General features: G+C 40.1%; 1 protein-coding gene and 1 long non-coding RNA gene across 2 annotated transcripts in view; one reads left to right on the top strand and one right to left on the bottom strand.

The window, feature by feature from the left end:
• efna3b (ephrin-A3b) overlaps positions 1-4,940 on the top strand; it is a 215,833-nt gene extending 210,893 nt beyond the window's left edge. The window contains exon 6 of the mRNA XM_034174758.1: positions 3,602-4,940. Within this exon, the coding sequence (XP_034030649.1) occupies positions 3,602-3,720 (119 nt within the window). The 3' untranslated portion in view covers positions 3,721-4,940. The remainder of the gene's footprint in view (positions 1-3,601) is intronic.
• A 1,610-nt stretch (positions 4,941-6,550) lies between these two features.
• LOC117514348 lies at positions 6,551-19,609 on the bottom strand. The gene is made up of 3 exons (XR_004561864.1): positions 19,598-19,609; positions 11,978-11,992; positions 6,551-6,727 (listed from the first exon to the last, which is right to left on the bottom strand). It is a non-coding gene; the product is annotated as an uncharacterized LOC117514348 (long non-coding RNA).
• Positions 19,610-19,839: the final 230 nt, after the last annotated feature.

Genomic DNA, 19,839 nt, shown 5'->3' with positions numbered 1-19,839 from the left:
TTTATGTTAATCTGACCTGTTATGGTCTTCTGAAACAGTTAATAGATGTAATTTATAACTTAAAAAGGTGGCCGATGCTAACGCGTTAGCATGTCTATGGCTTTTTCAATGTTAAAGTTAGCATTAAGCTGTTGCAGCTGTCAGCACATTTTTTTTCTTTATAATAATTCATGGCTCAGTGTTTTTTGTCGTTAAAGAGTCAAATGTATTACAAATTGTAATATTTTATTCATTTATTTTTATTTATATATCAATAATAATAATAACAACAACAATAATAGTAATAATAACTAATAATGCCACAATACAGTTTTAGAGAAACGGACAAAAAGAATCTGATAAAACAAAACAAAAAATTAAACCAACTAACAGTGAACATAAATAAATATAACACCTAGTGACTCTTAAACCTCCACTTCATCCCTGTTTTATTTAAGTTTAATGACAATTTGTTTTGGTCAGACCACATCTAAGCTGTGTTTTTACACAAGAAAAAAAATAAAATGCAGTAAACTGCACATTTGTGTCTTTTTTCATGAAAATATCTTATCAAATATAACGTATTACACTTTAGTCAAGCCTTTAAAATAGTTTTGTGGACTCTTGCTGTAATATGTTGTCAGTGGTTGAGATAGTTGCTGTAGGCATCTAAAAATGCTCATAATCGGGTGAAACCTGATGGAAATCTTTTTGTGGTGTGTCGGTGATGTATATGTGCAAAATAAAACAAAACACTATTCCAGGTATGTTTTTGACGAGAATATAACATAACTTTGTTACAAGCTGAAACGTTGATGTTGCGTGATAAAGGCCTTTTAATAATAACTCACTTAAAGAAATATGTTGTGTGGGCCGCTGAAGAGGAGGTACTGCTGGCCCACCACCACAAGATGGCGCGCTGCTTGAAGTGCGGGCTTCAAGCACGAGAGGGCGTCGGAGCGACCGGGAGTGACAGCTGTCACTCATCATCCGTACCAGCTGTCACTCATCCACTACACATCATCACCACCATAAAGGCCGGACTGCAACTCCACCTCCCTGCCGAGAAATCAGCTACCATTCAGGTAACTTCTCTGCTGACTTACAAAGTAATAATCTGAACTTCTTTGCAGCCGTTTTCCTGTGGTGTGTCCTTATCTGTGGGATTGGCGTTTGGTGTGATCAGCGACGGCTTCGCCTCACACCCCAAACCAGATAAGTGGTTAAACAAGAGCTGCACGAGTGTGTGATTGGAGGTGGAGGTTCTCCCTCCTAACTAAACACTGACTGTGGGATTACTGAGTGTGCGAACTCACACTCATCAATACTGTTTCTGTTCTCTGCCAGCAGTACCGGGTCTGACTGCTGAAGACAGTGGCCACCTGGGGCGCAGGGCCTGGCGGCTCCGGTGTTCTTCAGATCCGTTGGTGGTGGAAGCTGTGTGGGATCCGGCTCTTCTCTCGCCAGACGTCTTCTGTCTTCGAGCCTGCCCACACGTCACCTTGTGTATAATTGACATTCCACCATATTGTTATTGTCTGTACTTCGTTGTGCGATTCACAACATTAAATTGTTACTTTTTGGCTTATCCATTGTCCGTTCATTACCGCCCCTGTTGTGGGTCCGTGTCATGACACTTTCACAACAAAATAATGGCAAAACTCACATGTAATTAAAAAAAAAAAAAAAAACGATTAATCGAAAAGATAATCGACCGATGAACTGATTAGTAAAATAATTGTTAGTTGCATCCCTAGTGTTTAGGCTGAAATAAAATATGTCTTTCCTAAAAAATCAAAGTCCAGATTTCAAAAAAGAAGAGAAAAAAGGACAGGGAAAGAAAACTAAATGAGGGAAAGCAGCTACTAACCAAATTCTTTAAAAAGAGGTGAGCTTGAAAGCTCGCTATATTGAGTTGGGAGGTCTGGGGGACCAAATTGCACCATTTTCTAGAAAAATGGGAATGGTGCAATTTGGTGCATTCCTGTGCATTTTAACAGATGGGAATGCACCAAATTGCACCATTTTTATAGAAAATAATTTATAGTATATAATTTATTTATATAAATTTATAGAAAATGGTGCAATTTGGTCCCCCCCAGACCCCTATAACTGGCATTGCAACTGGCAAAAGTTGCACTTTGCAGGTTCTCCAATCACAGCCACAGAAGCCTATAACTCCTTCAAGAGTTGTATGGGTGTCTTGGTGTCTTCTTTCACTTGTCTCCTTCTTGCACAGTTAGTCAGTTTTTGAGAATTACACAGTACCTCACTGTTTGTGTTTCTTAATGACTGATGTAAATGAAGTCCAGCACATATTCAGTGACTTCAAGCTGTTCATGCATTCATCTCAGGACTTGTCTAAACAAACTGGCTGTTATGATTAGTATGAACAATAATCATTATATTTAGTTTATCCAGTTATTTGTGGCCTCTGAAAATAGAATGTGTATAAAATGGCTGTGAAGAAATGATCAATGCCATATTATTCTTAAATGCCTTTAATTAAAGCTGAACATTAGCACAACAAACACATCTTGATTCTTTCATTTCATCTCCACTGTGGTGGTGCAACAGAAAAATGTGTCACTGACTAACTACTCTTGAACTTGACTCTAGCTTTTTGATTGAAAGCTTTTTTGCTGATTTAATTTTATCTGAGCAGGTAAAGAATGAATCTTAGGGCAGGTGATGTATAGTGGTTAAGCCGTTGGGCTTGAGACCAGAAGATCCTCGGTTCAAATCCCACCCTGACTGGAAAATGACTTGCCCAAGGGCCCTTCCTTGGGCAAGGTCCTTAATCCCCTAGTTGCTCCCAGTGTGTAGTGAGCGCCTTGTATGGCAGCACTCTCACATCTGGGTGAATGTGAGGCATTATTGTAAAGCACTTTGAGCGCCTGATGCAGATGGGAAAGCGCTATATAAATGCAGTCCATTTACCATTTATTACTCCTTAAAATAAAAACTAAAATTCTTAACTTCTTAAACTTTTGTAAACTTATTAATTACAGATGTTTTAATTAGAAATTATCAAATACAGATGGCATGCCTTACAGCAGGAAGGTTGTGGGTTCGCTTCTCTCCCTTTCTGTGTGGAGTTTGCATGTTCTCCCGTGTTTGCGTGGGTTCCCTCCGGGTGCTCCGGCTTCCTCCCACATCCAAAAACATGCAGGTTAGGTGGATTGGAAACTTTAAATTGACCGTAGGTGTGCGTGCAGGTCTGAATGAGTTTGTTTGTCTGTATGTGTCCCTGTGACAGACTGGCGTCTTGTCCAGGGTGTACCCCGCCTCACACCTTATGACTGCTGGGATAGACTCCAGTCCCCCGTAACCATTGATTGGTGTAGGAGGTATAGCAAATGGATGGATGGATGATCAAATAAAAAAAAACACAGCTACTTCAGTTCGTCATACAGTAAATTAAAATATAGTGTGTCCAAATTTTTGACTGACTCTTTAAATGACATTGGTCCTAAATCTTTTCAGTCAGTGTTTTATGTTTGATCTCCTGTGCGTGCTCCTTTAAAGAACTGCTCCTGTCTACTTGTATAAAATAAATGATTGATAAGTCACATTCCCTGATTTGGATCCTTGTCCTCTCTTTCTCTCTTTGCTTTTCTAGATGAATTTAACCCTTTTGTACCCAAGCTGGAGAAGAGCGTCAGCGGAAGCAGCCCATCGAGGGATCGCCTAGTCCTCACAGTGACGATGCTACTCCTGGTTGCTGCCTTTGTCTCCTAGCAACGGCCATCCCATCAGTGTCACCATGCCAACTAGCCTTGGGAGGGTGTACAGTGTCAGCGGGCAGGAGAGGGTCATTAGGAGAGGAGTAAAGAGGAGAGGTGCAGATCCCACAAAAAGACCAAAAGGCAAACGGAGAAAGACTTTGAAATGAGACTTTTCAAATATCTCGGTGTGTGAGTTTGAGTGTGTGTGTGTGTGTGTTTGTGTGTGTGTGTGTGAGGGAGCTGAAAGGCCTTCAGGCTCTCACTGACACAGATTGAGCTTCATATGGCTGTGCACGAGAACAGGCCACAGTCTGAGCATGTGGAAACCTGCACATTAATACAAACTGCAGACGAGCTTGATTTCATTTGAAGACTGTGGGTCTGATTGGCTGCAACACTTCCTTTGGGCTAGTTGCTACAAGACACAAATTGAACTCAAATGAACTGTTTCCAGCTGAAGTAAAATCGCCTTTTTTGTTGTTGTTGATTTGGAGTGGGAACTTGTCTCAGTCCATGACAGAAGAACAACCACCCGATGTGTTGGAACTGTGCTGGTCCTGTAGGAAATCTAGTCAGAGTACCGTAGCTGATAGTTCACAAACACACCGCTGGACTCCAGACGCCAGAATTTTCATTTCCACTCCGCTGTGTCATCCTGCGCTCACCGTCAGTGTCCATATGCATCTGTAACAGGAGCGGACGCAGTCAGGGGAAAATAAAGAGCATTAAAGTGATGAATTACTCAGTGAAAATGGAGGGGAAAAGATTCAGATGTGCCATTGACACAGACACTGCTTGTTGCGGCGTTACTTTTTCCATCCTGTCTTTGAAATACTCCATTAGTCAACTCTGAGGTTAATGAAACACACAGTGACCCACCTCGGTCTGTACGCTCAGTAATACCGCCCTCCTCCCAGCTGTCTGGAAAGTCCAAGTACAGGACGATGAGGCGAGGAAGAGGAGCAGGGAGGAGGGAGGAAGAGCCTCATCCACGGACCGGTCCAGAGTGGGATGCCTGGTGTAGCACCCGCTGTGACATCCGCGTTCAGTCGCTCGTTCTCACCTGTCAAACGATGAAGGTTTTCTGTTACTCTGTGTGTTTGTGTGTACGTGCCTCAGTGTGAGACCAACAGTGACAATATTTGCAGCAGTTACCATCAGCCTGAAAACACATCCACATACTGTACATCTTTCTTATAAGTCTGAAAATGCAAAACTTAAAAAAAAAAAAAATCACACCTAAAGCAACAAATAATACAAACAAACCAGGTGCTTTGGTGGGGAAGTATGGCAATTCAAAAGTCACACCAGTCAACTGCTTGAGAATAGCGTTTCCATAGCAACTAGCACCTTATTCACCACAGTTACCCTGCCAGCGCTGGACTCTAGTAGGGCATGGCTTACCATAGTAGCTGATAAAGATGATGAAGGTGGTGATGAAGGACTGCGAGCTGACAGCTCACCCACCGGCATGTGAGACTTTTAAGTACTCATGTTTATGTCATAATGGACAAAGAATGGAATTGTAATGTTTTGACCTGTGCCGAGGTAAAATGTGATTTTAGCATTTTTACAAACTTGAAACTTTTTTTTTTCTGTTTTTCTTTTTTTAAGTTTGCTGTGGTGTTTCTTTCTTTTATCCCGAGAGGGAAGATGGGGATTAAAAATTCGAATGTGGGTGGGTTGAGCCATATCTAAACCTGGACTGACTGTCAGCTTCTCCATCAGCTTAGAGGTTTACTTGAGTTGGATGAAAATGTTTCACGGAGAAAAATGTTTGAAGATCAAGCTGTAGCATTGTATGCTAAAATATTTATTTTTGCATTACTGCCTTCTTGTTGATGTAGAATAGTGACATTTTCTCTTTCAGAGTGAAAGTTTATGAGAGCTTTGGTGCTTCTTGTGCACCGTATGTAAGTGTAGAAATAATAAGAACATCTTTGAAAATGGACTTTATATGAATATCTCAAATCAAGTCAGATTCTGCGGGCGTGCACTTGTGCCCGTGATGCTGCATCCACCACCACACACACACACGGAGCATTCAAAAAGCAAGCACCTATTAGCTGTAGTTAGCTGAAATGTGACATCTCCAGCCACTGGGGTCCTCAGCACTGAGGCACCTGCACGCTGGATGATGCACAAACAAATGCGGCATATGGCCAAAATGTCATAGCTGACGCTCCTTCACCATGCAAGTGATACTCTTCATCAGATATCAAAATGAAAATACTGGAAGTCAGTTTCAGCATTTTGCTCTTCGTCATTGGAATCCATTTTTCATTGTTACTGATGCCTTGTATCAATCGAACGAATACTTTTTGCATATTGGCTGAGAAGAACACATGAGCCCAGTGTGCTGATGCCACTCCAGAGGTTAGAGACTGGCACAGATTTAACAGAGTCAAAAAATACAAGTTTTTCATGCTCAAGCCTTCTCTTTTCATCACAGGCTTTGACACTCTTTGACAGGCTCTCTGATCTGATGAGGTACCATTTGACATTCAAGAGCACCTTCCATGTGCATATGCCAAGGAACTGCAAGAGATGCTCACAATTTGATGTTTTGCAAATCAGACTGGGCTGAGAACATTGTGGCCTTTTCTACCAATGGTGTGTCATTTAAGTTATTTATTCAAAACAGTTGATTTTGTCACTAGTGAACAGCCGATACGTAAGCAAAGAGCGCATGTGTGTCAATTCATGAAAATCTGAGAGTTAACAAACGAGCAGTTGTGAACCTTTTACATGTGCACCAGAACCAGGTGTATATATGGCTCTTGGGTGGGAGGATGAGGTTTGTGTTCCAATGTGAATTTATAGGAGGAAGGAAACGATAAAAACTTGCACTTAAGAACTTTGACACGAGCAAGAAAATGTGTCCGTTTGCTCATCTGAATGTTTCTCAGAGTGAGAATCAGCACATTTGTGTTAATCACTTCTGTTTGCCGCAGAGACATGAGATGCTGTCTTATCATGTGAGTGAATGAATTGTGAGTGAGTGAAAGTCTCTGTTTTTTCTCTTTTCGTGTGCGAGCACGACTGATTGTTGTCTGGCAGAACAATAAAAGCATTTAATAGTGTTGGAAACAACTGTTACAATCATGTTTACCTGCGACTGGAATGACTTTAAATGAACTTGAAAATAAACTGTAAACTGAACAACTCGTAACAGAAGTTATAACAACAACCATGATAACAAAATAATAAGCTTACAAATCCTCCCTTTTACTAAGTGTGTGTTGGCCTCTTTATTTACCGCCATTCTACACCCGCTGACTGTTCTCGTCTTTGATGATCTAAAAGAGGAGAACACGCGTGGAGCTAATCCAAGACAACAGATGGAGAGGTTGCGGGAAAGGTTTTACCTGCTGCATTCACATTTCTGTTGATAATGTTGTTTGGGAGCTCACAGATGTGATTTTCCATATCAAAGTTGGCATGGTGATGCTCTCTCACAGCAGTTATACCTTTACACGTCCCGATTAGAGGAGATAGGCGCTTCAACCACTGGCCCGGTGTTTGGATGACAGTGGGAGAAACCAGCGGGTTGCACCTGTATGTGCCGACTGGCTGATGGATGGATAAACCTTGCGTTGTCATACAGGTGGGGTTATACTCAGCTGATTGACAGGACTGCACGAGGAAGACGGTGGACAGATTGATGATGGAAAGAGAAGTTTGGGGAACAAGATACCAGATAATGTAGAGTCAAAAGACAGCTGATAAAAAATGAATGTCATGTTCATGTACTTGATGAAGCACTGATCTGACAAAGCACGTTGCAAATTGAGATATGTGCACATTAAAATGATAGTCTGTCAAAAATCCACACAGAAAAATTGTAACAAATCCTTGGAGATTACATCATATTGGACTATTGCAGCTGTAAACTTGGAGCCAGTTTTTTAAAAAGGGGGGGGGGGTGTTCAAGTAAATTTGAGCAAGCTATTCTGAAACAATTTAAGTTCATTTAATTCAAATAATCCAAGAATAATTAAATAAACTTAAGATAAATTGTGTATGTATTAACTTGAGGTATTTTGCACATATTACTCAAATGTACTTGAATATTTTATATAGAATTTATCTGAATAAAGGAGAACCATTATTAATCATATTTTTATTGTCTATATGTGGTGTTCTTGGACAAATATGTAGGAAGTAAATCAACTTAAAATAGAAGTGGTGCAAGAAAGTATACATATGGTTATATATCTCTTATTTGAAAATGCAATTCATCATCATTCAGTCAGTTGCCGCAGCTGTCTTCCATAATTGCTAAACTTTCATTATGTCTTCCAAGAATACAGTGGTCTTTGCATGTTCTTAAAACTTAACATTTTTCATGTGTGTATTTGTAAATTATTCTTATGGCATTAAGCTGATTCTAGAGGAGTTATAGTTTAAAACTGTGGCAGCTTTCCCAGTGTCATTATCTTCATACTGTTCTTGGCAATGCTGAATTTCTCGATAATGTTAACAAGATTATGAAAAAGAAACCTAAGAATTTGTACCATCTTGAGAGTGCAGTAATTACTGTTGGCCAGTTGGTGGTGCTGTTCAGTCACATCTTGGTGAACAGAGGCGTTGTTCACATACCCCTGACTTTTAATGCTTTGTCTGTACAACCTAGCTGCAGTCAGTGGTCATTGTGTAACTGTGATTAAATGTGCAGATTTAAAATTAAAATTATAGAGTTTTGTCTCTCACAGGTGGGAGTGTGGCTCTAGAGACCAAGGACATGGACGTTCACATATCACCAGTGAAAAATGAGTATCCACATCCAGTGTGTCAGCAAATGATTCAAGGTTTTCCTGTCACAGACTTTTAAAAGGCAACAATACTCTCCATTTATTTATCAAGATGAGTCACTACAGAGAAAATCTGATGGTGTTGGCTTTACCCGGATGCTTATGCTGTGCACGGACAGGCATGTCAATATGAATCAGTTTACAGTTAAGACTGTTTTTAGTCAAATCTCTGACAGCAGCACTCATCAAGTAAGTTTTACACTCATTCAAGGTTACTGCAATCAGGTCTGTGTCTGCACACAGAACAGCAGGAGTTAGTCTCCTTTTTAAAGAGCACATGGATTTTTATCCAGATCAAGATTTTATGTTGTGTTTTTTTTTGTTTTTTTAGTGAATCTTTACAATTGCCATGTGGTAAAATCTCATTCTTGAATTGTCACTAAACCACATTCCTTAACAGTGATGCCGGTAACGCGTTACTCTAATCTGACCACTTTTTTTAGTAACGAGTAATCTAACGCGTTAATCTTTCCAAATCAGTAATCAGATTAAAGTTACTTCTCCATGTCACTGTGCGTTACTATTATTTTTCATTGTGGGTCGACAGCAGCATTAAACTTGGTCTGTGGGCAGGAGGTCGGGGTTCGACTGAACTGCCCACTTTAAGCGAGCTGTGAGCTTTTAATCCGCGGTTTTTTGCAGCTGCTCGACTCGTCCTCACCTCTTAAAGCGCGGTGATCAGCACACCTGCACTGAGCTTTACAAAGACATTTTTATACTTTTTTCCTCCTTTATTTAGAATTCTGAGCTGAGCTGCTTCGTATCGTCTCGTTAAAAACAGCTGATCCTCCGCGACGCGTCAACGACTAACACTATTTTCCACTCAAATGCACCTAAACTCTCTTTCTGAGGACCACATGATGTGAAAACGCAATAAAACTTTCTTACCTGTAAATCTGGTCATGTTTTCTGCATAAATAAATGTTATCCATTCTTTGTGCTCAAACGCCAAAGCAGGGGCGAATCTAGATGGAATGGGGGCGTGGGACAAGGATGTGCCCCCCCCACAACACCCCTAGATTAAAGGTGCAATTTTGAAGCCGTTTTTTACTACAACTAATATTGCTTAAAATAATAATAATTTCGACAAGTAAAATGTTTAGAGAGAATTTAAATGTTAGAAAAATGTTAGAATTTAATAGTTACCTTTATAAACAATGTAGGCTCGAAATTGCAAGTTTTACTGTTACAGTGCTGTCAACAGTTAAATATGAGGTCAAGAAAGACGTCTTTATTTTACTTTTTATAAAACAAGTATTTATTTTCATTGAAGTCAAGAAAGGGTGACTATAAAGTGAGTTTTGGCAAAACAGGTATCATTGTCATGTTGAGGTGGCAGAGGGTTGTTGTCGGCAGCTGGGAAAAGTAACTAAAAAAGTAACTAGTAATCTAACTTAGTTACTTTTACAATTGAGTAATCAGTAAAGTAACTAAGTTACTTTTACTTTCACAATTGAGTAATCAGTAAAGTAACTAAGTTACTTTTTCAAAGTAACTGTGGCAACACTGTTCCTTAATTAATCAGAATCTGTATTGTACACATTATCTGGATCTGGATTGTATGATCTGGATGATGGCTGTATGACTAATCTTGATCTGGATTGTATGATTGATCTGGATTGCATAATTGAGCTGGATCTGGATGGCATCAATATTATGGATCTGGACTGTATGATTGATCAGGATCTGGACTGTATAACCGACCTGGATCTGGACGGCATGATTGATTTGGATCTGAACTGTATGATAGATCTGGATTGTATGATTTATCTGGATCTGAAATGGATGATTGGCCTGGATTGTATGATTGATCTGCATTTGAATGGCATCAATATTCTGGATCTGGACTGAATGATTGATCTGGATCTAGAATGCATGACTAATCTGGATCTTCACTGAATGACAGATCTGCATCTGGATTGTATGACTGATCTACATTTAGATTGATTGCATGATTAATCTGCATTTAGATTGCTTGATTGATCGGGATCTGCACTGTGTGATAGAGCTTGATCTGGAATGCATGACTAATCTGTATCTGGACGGCATGATTGATTTGGATCTGAACTGTATGATAGATCTGGATTGTATGATTTATCTGGATCTGAAATGGATGATTGGCCTGGATTGTATGATTGATCTGCATTTGAATGGCATCAATATTCTGGATCTGGACTGTATGATTGATCTGGATCGAGAATGCATGACTAATCTGGATCTTCACTGAATGACAGATCTGCATCTGGATTGTATGACTGATCTACATTTAGATTGATTGCATGATTGATCTGCATTTAGATTGCTTGATTGTTGGGACCAAAATTATTTATTTTATATATCAACGATTTATGTAAAGTTTCGGATGTGTTTAAAAAAGTTCTCTTTGCAGATGACACAAACTTGTTTTGTTCAGGAGAGAATTTGCAACAATTATTATTTGATTTAAGAACTGAAATGATGAAATTGAAGAGTTGGTTTGATATTAACAAATTGTCATTAAATTGGTCTAAAACTAAAATGATGTTATTTGGAAATCATTAAAAGGATGCACATATAAATATACTTGGGGTAAACATAGCATGTGTCAAAGAGAATAAGTTGTTAGGTGTGATTATTGATGATAGAATTAACTGGAAAGCTCATGTTCAACATATTCAAAAGAAAACATCCAAAAGTATTGCAGTATTAAATAAGGCAAAGCACATTCTTGATGATAATTCACTACACACTCTGTACTGCACATTGATTGCACCTTACTTGACATACTATGTTGAAGTCTGGGGTAATAACTATAAAACTACAGTGCAGCCATTATTCATCCTTCAAAAAAGAGCATTAAGAATAATTCACAATGCAGGGTATCGGGATCATACTAATCCATTGTTCATTAAATTGAAGATATTAAAACTTTATGATATGATTTCATTCAAGACTGTTCAACTGATGTATAAAGTAAAAAATAAGCAATTACCATTTAGAATTCAAGAATATTTTAAGCAAAGAGAAGGACTATATAATTTAAGGGGTTTGTATAATTTTAAAATTGCTGGCGCTAAGACGACCAGGAATTGCTTCTGTGTCTCCATTTGTGGTCATAAAAAATGAAATAATCTACCTGAGAAACTCAAGCAATGTCCAGATATCAAATGGTTCAAGTATTTATACAAAGAAATGGTGTTCTCCAGGTATATATTAGATGAAAGTGGTTGTGTTGTATGAAGGTGTTGTACTTGAACCTTTTCTACTGAAATATGTAGGTGGTAACCAGCTTGTATTGGGAGCTGTTTGGGAAATATTTGTTTTCTTTTAATTGTAATTATGAGCTGCTGTTGTTCAGATTTTGTTGAGAAATGAATGTTTATGAACAGGCATATATGCCTGGTTTGATTTGACTTCATGGAGGGGTATAGGTGTTGATAAGCTTTGCTTCTGCCTATGCCTTTAGGCACAGTGTACATTGTTTATTTTTTTCTTACTGTCTTTTTTTTCTTTGATTACTTTGTTTATGAGTTTTGTTGTTGTGAATACAGTTGCATGAGTGAAATTTTGTTGCACGGGTGTCTGATAAATTCAGTTCAATTCAAAAAACTGAGTGACCGGCCAAGAAGGAGACAAGTAAGGGAAGTCATCAAACGACACCAATGACAACTGTCAAGAAATTACATCGTTCTGTGGCTGTGACTGGACAAACTGCATTGTGCACCTTTGTTCTGTTGCATCAGTGCAGTGGAACAGAGAAAGATTTCCCACTTCATATCACTGCCTATACTGACTTATTTCCAACACATCTATTAACTCACAGAACTTGAGACCAGACATATGCTGTTGTTGGTGGTTCAAACTGTGCAAAACACTTCCAGCACAAGTTGACATACTGACACAATTATTAAACACAGATCTCCACGTGTACACTCATGCTCCCTCAGTCATGCTTGTGGGCTGGAGATCCTTGTGACTGGTGCAGGACTGATGACACAAGAGAAGACCTCCTACTCAGTCTTGTGGCTCCGGTTTGGAGACGCGTTCCAAACCACGTGAATGCCCCTGCCTGTGGAATAACGTGTTTGTGAGTGCACAACATCAAACTTAAGGGGGACTATGTCAGCAAGTATACACGTGTACATGTATGTGCATGTTCGTGTGAGGTGTAATCCTAATTAACAACAGTGGGTGTTGCAACATCCTTCCAGGGCTCCATGTGTCACGCTGTGGGACCTAAATCAGACATCCTCATCCACACGTCTGCATAATCAAGTGTTTAACCTCAGGTTGCTCAAGATGCATGAGCTTTAGTGGCAAGACCTACACTGGAAGCAGGTGAAAACAAATGATCATCTCACTACCTAAGATTTTAAAGTAAGGTTTATATATATATATTTAAGTGCATCTCGAAAGTAGCGCTTCACTTTTTCCACATTTTATATTACAGCCTTATTCCAAAATGGAGTAAATTAATTTTTCCCCCTCAAAATTGTACTCAGAACACCCTATAATGACATTATAGGGTGTTATTTTATTTTTATTTATTTATTTATTTATTTATTTATTTATTTATTTCCAAATTAATTAAAAATAAAAAACTAAGAAATAGCATGTACATAAGTTTTCACACCCTTTGCTGAATACCTTGTTGATGCACCTTTGACAGCAGTTACCTATCTGTGAGTATTTTTGCTCATTCCTCTTTGCAGTACCTCTCAAGCTCCATCAGGTTGGATGGTGAGTGTCGATGCACCGCCATTTTCAGATCTTTGGTTTACAATTACAGAGGTCAGAAGCGTCCTGTAGTTCTTCACTAAGTTTGCACACTGCAGCAGGGATTTTGGTTCACTCCTCCATACAGATCTTCTCCAGATCTTTCAGGTTTGGAGTTTCAGCTCCCTCCAAAGATTTTCTATTGAGTTCAGGTCTGGAGACTGGCCAGGCCACTCCAGGACCTTGAAATGCTTCTTACGGAGCCCCTCCTTAGTTGCCCTGGCTGTGTGTTTAGGGTCATTGTCATGCTGGAAGACCCAGCCATGACCCATCTTCAATGCTCTTACTGAGGGTAGGAGGTTGTTTGCCAAAATCTCACAATACATGACCCCATCCATCCTCCCTTCAAGACGGTGCAGTCATTCTGTCTTCTTTGCAGAACCCCCCCCCCCCCCCCCCAAAAAAAAAATTATGTTTCCACCCCCATGCTTCACAGTTGGGATGATTTTCTTGGGGTTGTTCTCATCCTCCAAACACGGCAAGTATTATGGAATCACCGGCCTCAGAGGATGTTCATTCAGTTGTTAAATTTTGTAGAAAAAAGCAGATCACAGACATGACACAAAACTAAAGTCATTTCAAATGGCAACTTTCTGGTTTTAAGAAACACTATAAGAAATCAGGAAAAAAAATTGTGGCAGTCAGTAATGGTTACTTGTTTAGACCCAGCAGAGGGAAAAAAAAAATATGGAATCACTCAATTCTGAGGAATACATTATGGAATCACCCTGTAAATTTTCGTCCCAAAACTAACACCTGCATCAAATCAGATCTGCTTGTTAGTCTGCATCTAAAAGGGAGTGATCACACCTTGGAGAGCTGTTGCACCAAGTGGACTGACATGAATCATGGCTCCAACACAAGAGATGTCAATTGAAACAAAGGAGAGGATTATCAAACTCTTAAAAGAGGGTAAATCATCACGCAATGTTGCAAAAGATGTTGGTTGTTCACAGTCAGCTGTGTCTAAACTCTGGACCAAATACAAACAACATGGGAAGGTTGTTAAAGGCAAACATACTGGTAGACCAAGGAAGACAACAGGGGGCGTAAATGAACGGTCAATGGAAATAAGAAGTAACATGTTTAATGTTGTGAAATGTGCACAACGGATACAGATACAATTCAATACTACGAGTCGGGACCCACACGATTTCCACCGCCAACAGATCTGGAGCACTCCAGAGCCACCAGGTGGCCACCGTCTCCAGCTGTCAGATCGGGTACTGCGGGCAGGAAACAGAAACAGTAAAGAGTGGGTGTGTGTGCACACACCCAGTAAACAGTCAGCAGAGTACTCCTGATAAAGCGAGAAAACACCACCTCCCAGTCCCACTACTTCCTCTGGTTATCCGTGCAGACTCCACTACACAAGTATGTGAGTGAAGAGTGGAGAACGCCACCTCTTACCACTCCCTTCGACTCGGCAGACCATGGAGAAGCTACAAACTCAGAAAGCAACTTTACTACTAATACAGACGTGAAGAACGTCACAACTGAATAGTATTGCTGAGTGTCTACCTGAATAATTCAGACGATTTCTTGGCAGAGGTGTGGTGTCTTCTCCAGGCTTTTATGGGTGGCATGATGAGGTGATGGATGACAGCTGTCAGAGTTCCTGGTGCTCCTGGCGGCGACTGCGCCCTCTGGTGCCTGAAGCCCGTCTACAGGCAGGGCGCCCTCTGGTGTTGGGCCAGCAGTACCTCCTCTTCGGGCGGCCCACACAACAGACATCAAAGCATCAAGACAGAAAACTTAAAGCAATATGTCTCAAAAATCGAAACTGCACAACAAAACAAATGAGGAACGAATGGGAGGAAACTGGAGTCAACGTCTGTGACCGAACTGTAAGAAACCACCTAAAGGAAATGGGATTTACATACAGAAAAGCTAAACGAAAGCCATCATTAACACCGAAACAGAAAAAAACAAGGTTACAATGGGCTAACGAAAAGCAATCGTGGACTGTGGATGACTGGATCAAAGTCATATTCAGTGATGAATCTCGAATCTGCATTGGGCAAGGTGATGATGCTGGAACTTTTGTTTGGTGCCATTCCAATGAGATTTATAAAGATGACTGCCTGAAGAGAACATGTAAATTTCCACAGTCATTGATGATATGGGGCTGCATGTCATGTAAAGGCACTGGGGAGATGGCTGTCATTACATCATCAATAAATGCACAAGTTTATGTTGATATTTTGGACACTTTTCTTATCCCATCAATTGAAAGGATGTTTGGGAATGATGAAATCATTTTTCAAGATGATAATGCATCTTGCCATAGAGCAAAAACTGTGAAAACATTCCTTGCAAAAAGACACATGTCATGGCCTGCAAATAGTCCGGATCTTAATCCAATTGAAAATCTTTGGTGGAAGTTGAAGAAAATGGTCCATGACAAGGCTCCAACCTGCAAAGCTGATCTGGCAACAGCAATCAGAGAAAGTTGGAGCCAGATTGATGAAGAGTACTGTTTGTCACTCATTAAGTCCATGCCTCAGAGACTGCAAGCTGTTATAAAAGCCAGAGGTGGTGCAACAAAATAGTGATGTGTTGGAGCGTTCTTTTGTTTTTCATGATTCCATAATTTTTTCCTTAGAATTGAGTGATTCCATATTTTTTTCCCTCTGCTTGGTCTAAAAAAGTAACCGTTACTGACTGCCACAATTTTTTTTCCTGATTTCTTATAGTGTTTCTTAAAGCCAGAAAGTTGCCATTTGAAATGACTTTAGTTTTGTGTCATGTCTGTGATCTGCTTTTTTTCTACAAAATTAAACAACTGAATGAACATCCTCCGAGGCCGGTGATTCCATAATTTTTGCCAGGGGGTTCTAGTGTTGATACCAAAAAGCTCTATTTTGGTCTCATCTGACCACATGACCTTCTCCCATGCCTCCTTTGGATTATCCAGATGGTCACTGGTGAACTTCAAATGGACCTGGACATGTGCTGGCCTGAGCAGGGGGACCTTTTGTGCCCTGCAGGATTTTAAACCATGACAGCATCGTGTTTTACTAATGTAATCTTTGTGACTGTGGTCCCAGCTCTCTTCAGGTCACTGACCAGGTCCTCCTGTGTAGTTCTGGGCTCCTTAGAATCATCCTTACCCCACGAGGCGAGATTTTGCATGGAGCCCCAGACTGACGAAGATTGACAGTCATCTTGTGTTTCTTCAATTTTCTAATAATTATGCTAACAGTTGCTGTCTTCTACCAAGCTGCTTGCCTGTTGTCCTGTAGCCCATCCAGCCTTGTGCAGATTTACAGTTTTGTCCCTGGTGTCCGTAGACAGCTCTTTGGTCTTGGCTATGGTGGACAGGTTGGAGTATGATTGATTGAGTGTGTGCTAATCCGGGCTTCACAAAGATATGTGAAATCCTTCCCAGAGTGGCAGCTATGACCAGTTTGGGAATAAGGAAGGATTTCACAGGGGTAAAAATATAAAATTGCCCCATTCAGGCTGAAAAAATATAGCACATAATTTGTTTGACAATAAAGATTCCAAAAAAGTATAGTTTGGACAATCTAAGAACCACCTTCATTGTCATTGTACATACTTACAATGAAATTTGTCCTCTGCATTTAACCCACCCTAATTACAGGTAGACACAATCCAGCCACTAGGAGCAGTCCGACGCCCGGGGACCAACTCCAGATGTAGGAGGCAGAGAAAGGAGCAGACCCTAAATAAGCATGTTTTTGATTGTGGGAGGAAACTGGAGTGTGCGGAAGAAACCCTCCCACACGGTAAATTTTGCAGAGTAAAATATACTCTACTGGGATAACATTTGGTCCCAGTCTAAATAGAATAAAATATACTCTGTTATAGAGTGAAATTAGCTCTGCCAACTTGTCAAATCAAGTTTTCCTACTCCAATAGGAGTCATTCACAGCATGATGGAGATGATTTTACACTGTGATAAGAGTATATTTAACTCTATTTGGGTGGGATCAAATGTTATCCTGCCAAAGTATATTTTACTCTGCAAACTTTACTGTGCAGAGACATGGAGAACATGCAAACTCCACACAGAAAGGGCAGGAAGCAATCACATGACCTTCTTGCTGTGAGACACCAGTGCTAACCACTAATCCACTGTGCCGCCTGTAGCTGAAAGCAACAAAAATGCTGACAAATGGCATTTTCAGTTTGTACAATGGTCAAAAATTGATGTTGGTAAAATTTGATGCAGATCGTTAGTATTACTTGCAGTATTTTTAAAAGGAATAGTTTGGTTTGGTTGTCATGTTTACTTATCACCTTACGGGGTATCAGACGAATGGCAATTGAGACATTTTGAGCCCAACTCAGAAAAAGTAGTGTGTGATTCTCCGTCTTTGGCATTTTTAAACCAACATTTCTCAACACTGCACCCAGTGAGTCAAAACATTGCACGATCTCGAGAAATGGTTTATCAGAATGCAAAAGATCCTGATGCAAAACCACACCCTACTTTTTCTGGATCAAGCTCTAAACTTCTCATTCACCCTGCTGAGATAATCCATCCCACCTCACAGGTGTGCCATACCAAGATGCTGATTAGACACCACGATTAGTGCCTTAGACTGCCCACAATAAAAGGCCACTCTGAAAGGTGCAGTTTTGTCACACAGCACAATGCCACAGATGTCGCAAGATTTGAGGGAGCGTGCAATTGGCATGCTGACAGCAGGAATGTCAACCAGAGCTGTTGCTCGTGTATTGAATGTTCATTTCTCTACCATAAGCCGTCTCCAAAGTCGTTTCAGAGAATTTGGCAGTACATCCAACCAGCCTCACAACCGCAGACCACGTGTAACCACACCAGCCCAGGACCTCCACATCCAGCATGTTCACCTCCAAGATCATCTGAGACCAGCCACTCGGACAGCTGCTGAAACAATCGGTTTGCATAACCAAAGAATTTCTGCACAAACTGTCAGAAACCGTCTCAGGGAAGCTCATCTGCATGCTCGTCGTCCTCATCGGGGTCTTGACCTGACTCCAGTTCGTCGTCGTAACCGACTTGAGTGGGCAAATGCTCACATTCGCTGGCGTTTGGCACATTGGAGAGGTGTTCTCTTCACAGATGATGCGAAGGCGATGTGTTGCACTGCATGAGGCAAATGGTGGTCACACCAGATACTGACTGGTATCCCCCCCAATAAAACAAAACTACACCTTTCAGAGTGGCCTTTTATTGTGGGCAGTCTAAGGCACACCTGTGCACTAATCATGGTGTCTAATCAGCATCTTGATATGGCACACCTGTGAGGTGGGATGGATTATCTCAGCAAAGGAGAAGTGCTCACTATCACAGATTTAGACTGGTTTGTGAACAATATTTGAGGGAAATGGTGATATTGTGTATGTGGAAAAAGTTTTAGATCTTTGAGTTCATCTCATACAAAATGGGAGCAAAACCAAAAGTGTTGCGTTTATATTTTTGTTGAGTATATGTCGTATTTCAAAAATCCACTGGATGTTGAGCTTGTTTGACCTTTAATTTGGAAATCAAGCATTCAGAACAGCCAAAGCCATTTCATTTTTTGAAAATTCCTTTAACATCAACCAACAATTTGCATCACTGTCAAAAGTGGAGCAACTTTAATTTTGGACGCTTGTGCAAACTTTGTCACCGTTTTTGTGGCTTTTACCCCAACTTAAAAACATTCAGTCATAGATAGTCCATCTATAACTTTTTTTTCTTAGGAATTAATATGTTGTATTTTTCAGCATGACTGGAACATTTTTAAATTTTGACCTCTGTGTAACCTTTTACTGACCCCTACCTGACTGGTAAACTGATACTGGATTGTACTGTAAGGGTTGTTTAGTCGCCTTAGATGGTTCTGATCAGGTCATAATTGGCTGCGGGCTCAGGAAGTTATTATAATGTTTTGGATTTTTTTGGTGCATTTTCATAAATGTTTTCTTCTGTTGAAAGATTTGCCTCTCTCATCAGCACCACCCATTATTCATATGAGTTCTGGCTCAGTCTGGCTGTTGCAAAACCATCACTCACTCACGCTTGGGAATCATCCCACGGTGTTTTAATACATGCAGTTTCATCACAGATCACTGATGCTGATCATTCCATTTCCCAGTGGTAACACATTTGACGCTTCAGTAATAATCTCTGCTATATTCAAATAAACACATTTCTGTTTTGTAATTTTGTATCACTTTAATTAAATAACTTGTTCATGGTCGTGTTTTTGACAGCTCTGGATCTGGAGCTCAGGAAGAAATGCCCTTTATTTAAAAGAAGCAATCAGTTCTGTAGCAACGCTGCCCTATTATGTTAGCAATGTTTTAGAATTTAGATGGATTTACTTCCTCTTTTGTCTGAAATCATAGACGTCTTTGAATGACAGAGAGAAACGTGCTAGCAGCAGGTAATTAAAGTAAAATGTATTGTTGTCTCCCTGTTTCCAACCAAAAGAGGTCAAAATTGTGCTTTGCACCTTATAAATGTCTAAGACATCAATGTTTGATGACCAGAATAACACATAAAGTGAAATAATGTTGGAAATCATCTCCGCTTAGAGTAAAAGGTGCCCAGTGTAGCCTAGCTT

Source organism: Thalassophryne amazonica, chromosome 7, assembly GCF_902500255.1.
Source record: "Thalassophryne amazonica chromosome 7, fThaAma1.1, whole genome shotgun sequence".
Taxonomy (NCBI): domain Eukaryota; kingdom Metazoa; phylum Chordata; class Actinopteri; order Batrachoidiformes; family Batrachoididae; genus Thalassophryne; species Thalassophryne amazonica.
Note: the sequence above shows the minus strand (reverse complement) of the source record. Positions and strands in the feature narration are given on the sequence as shown.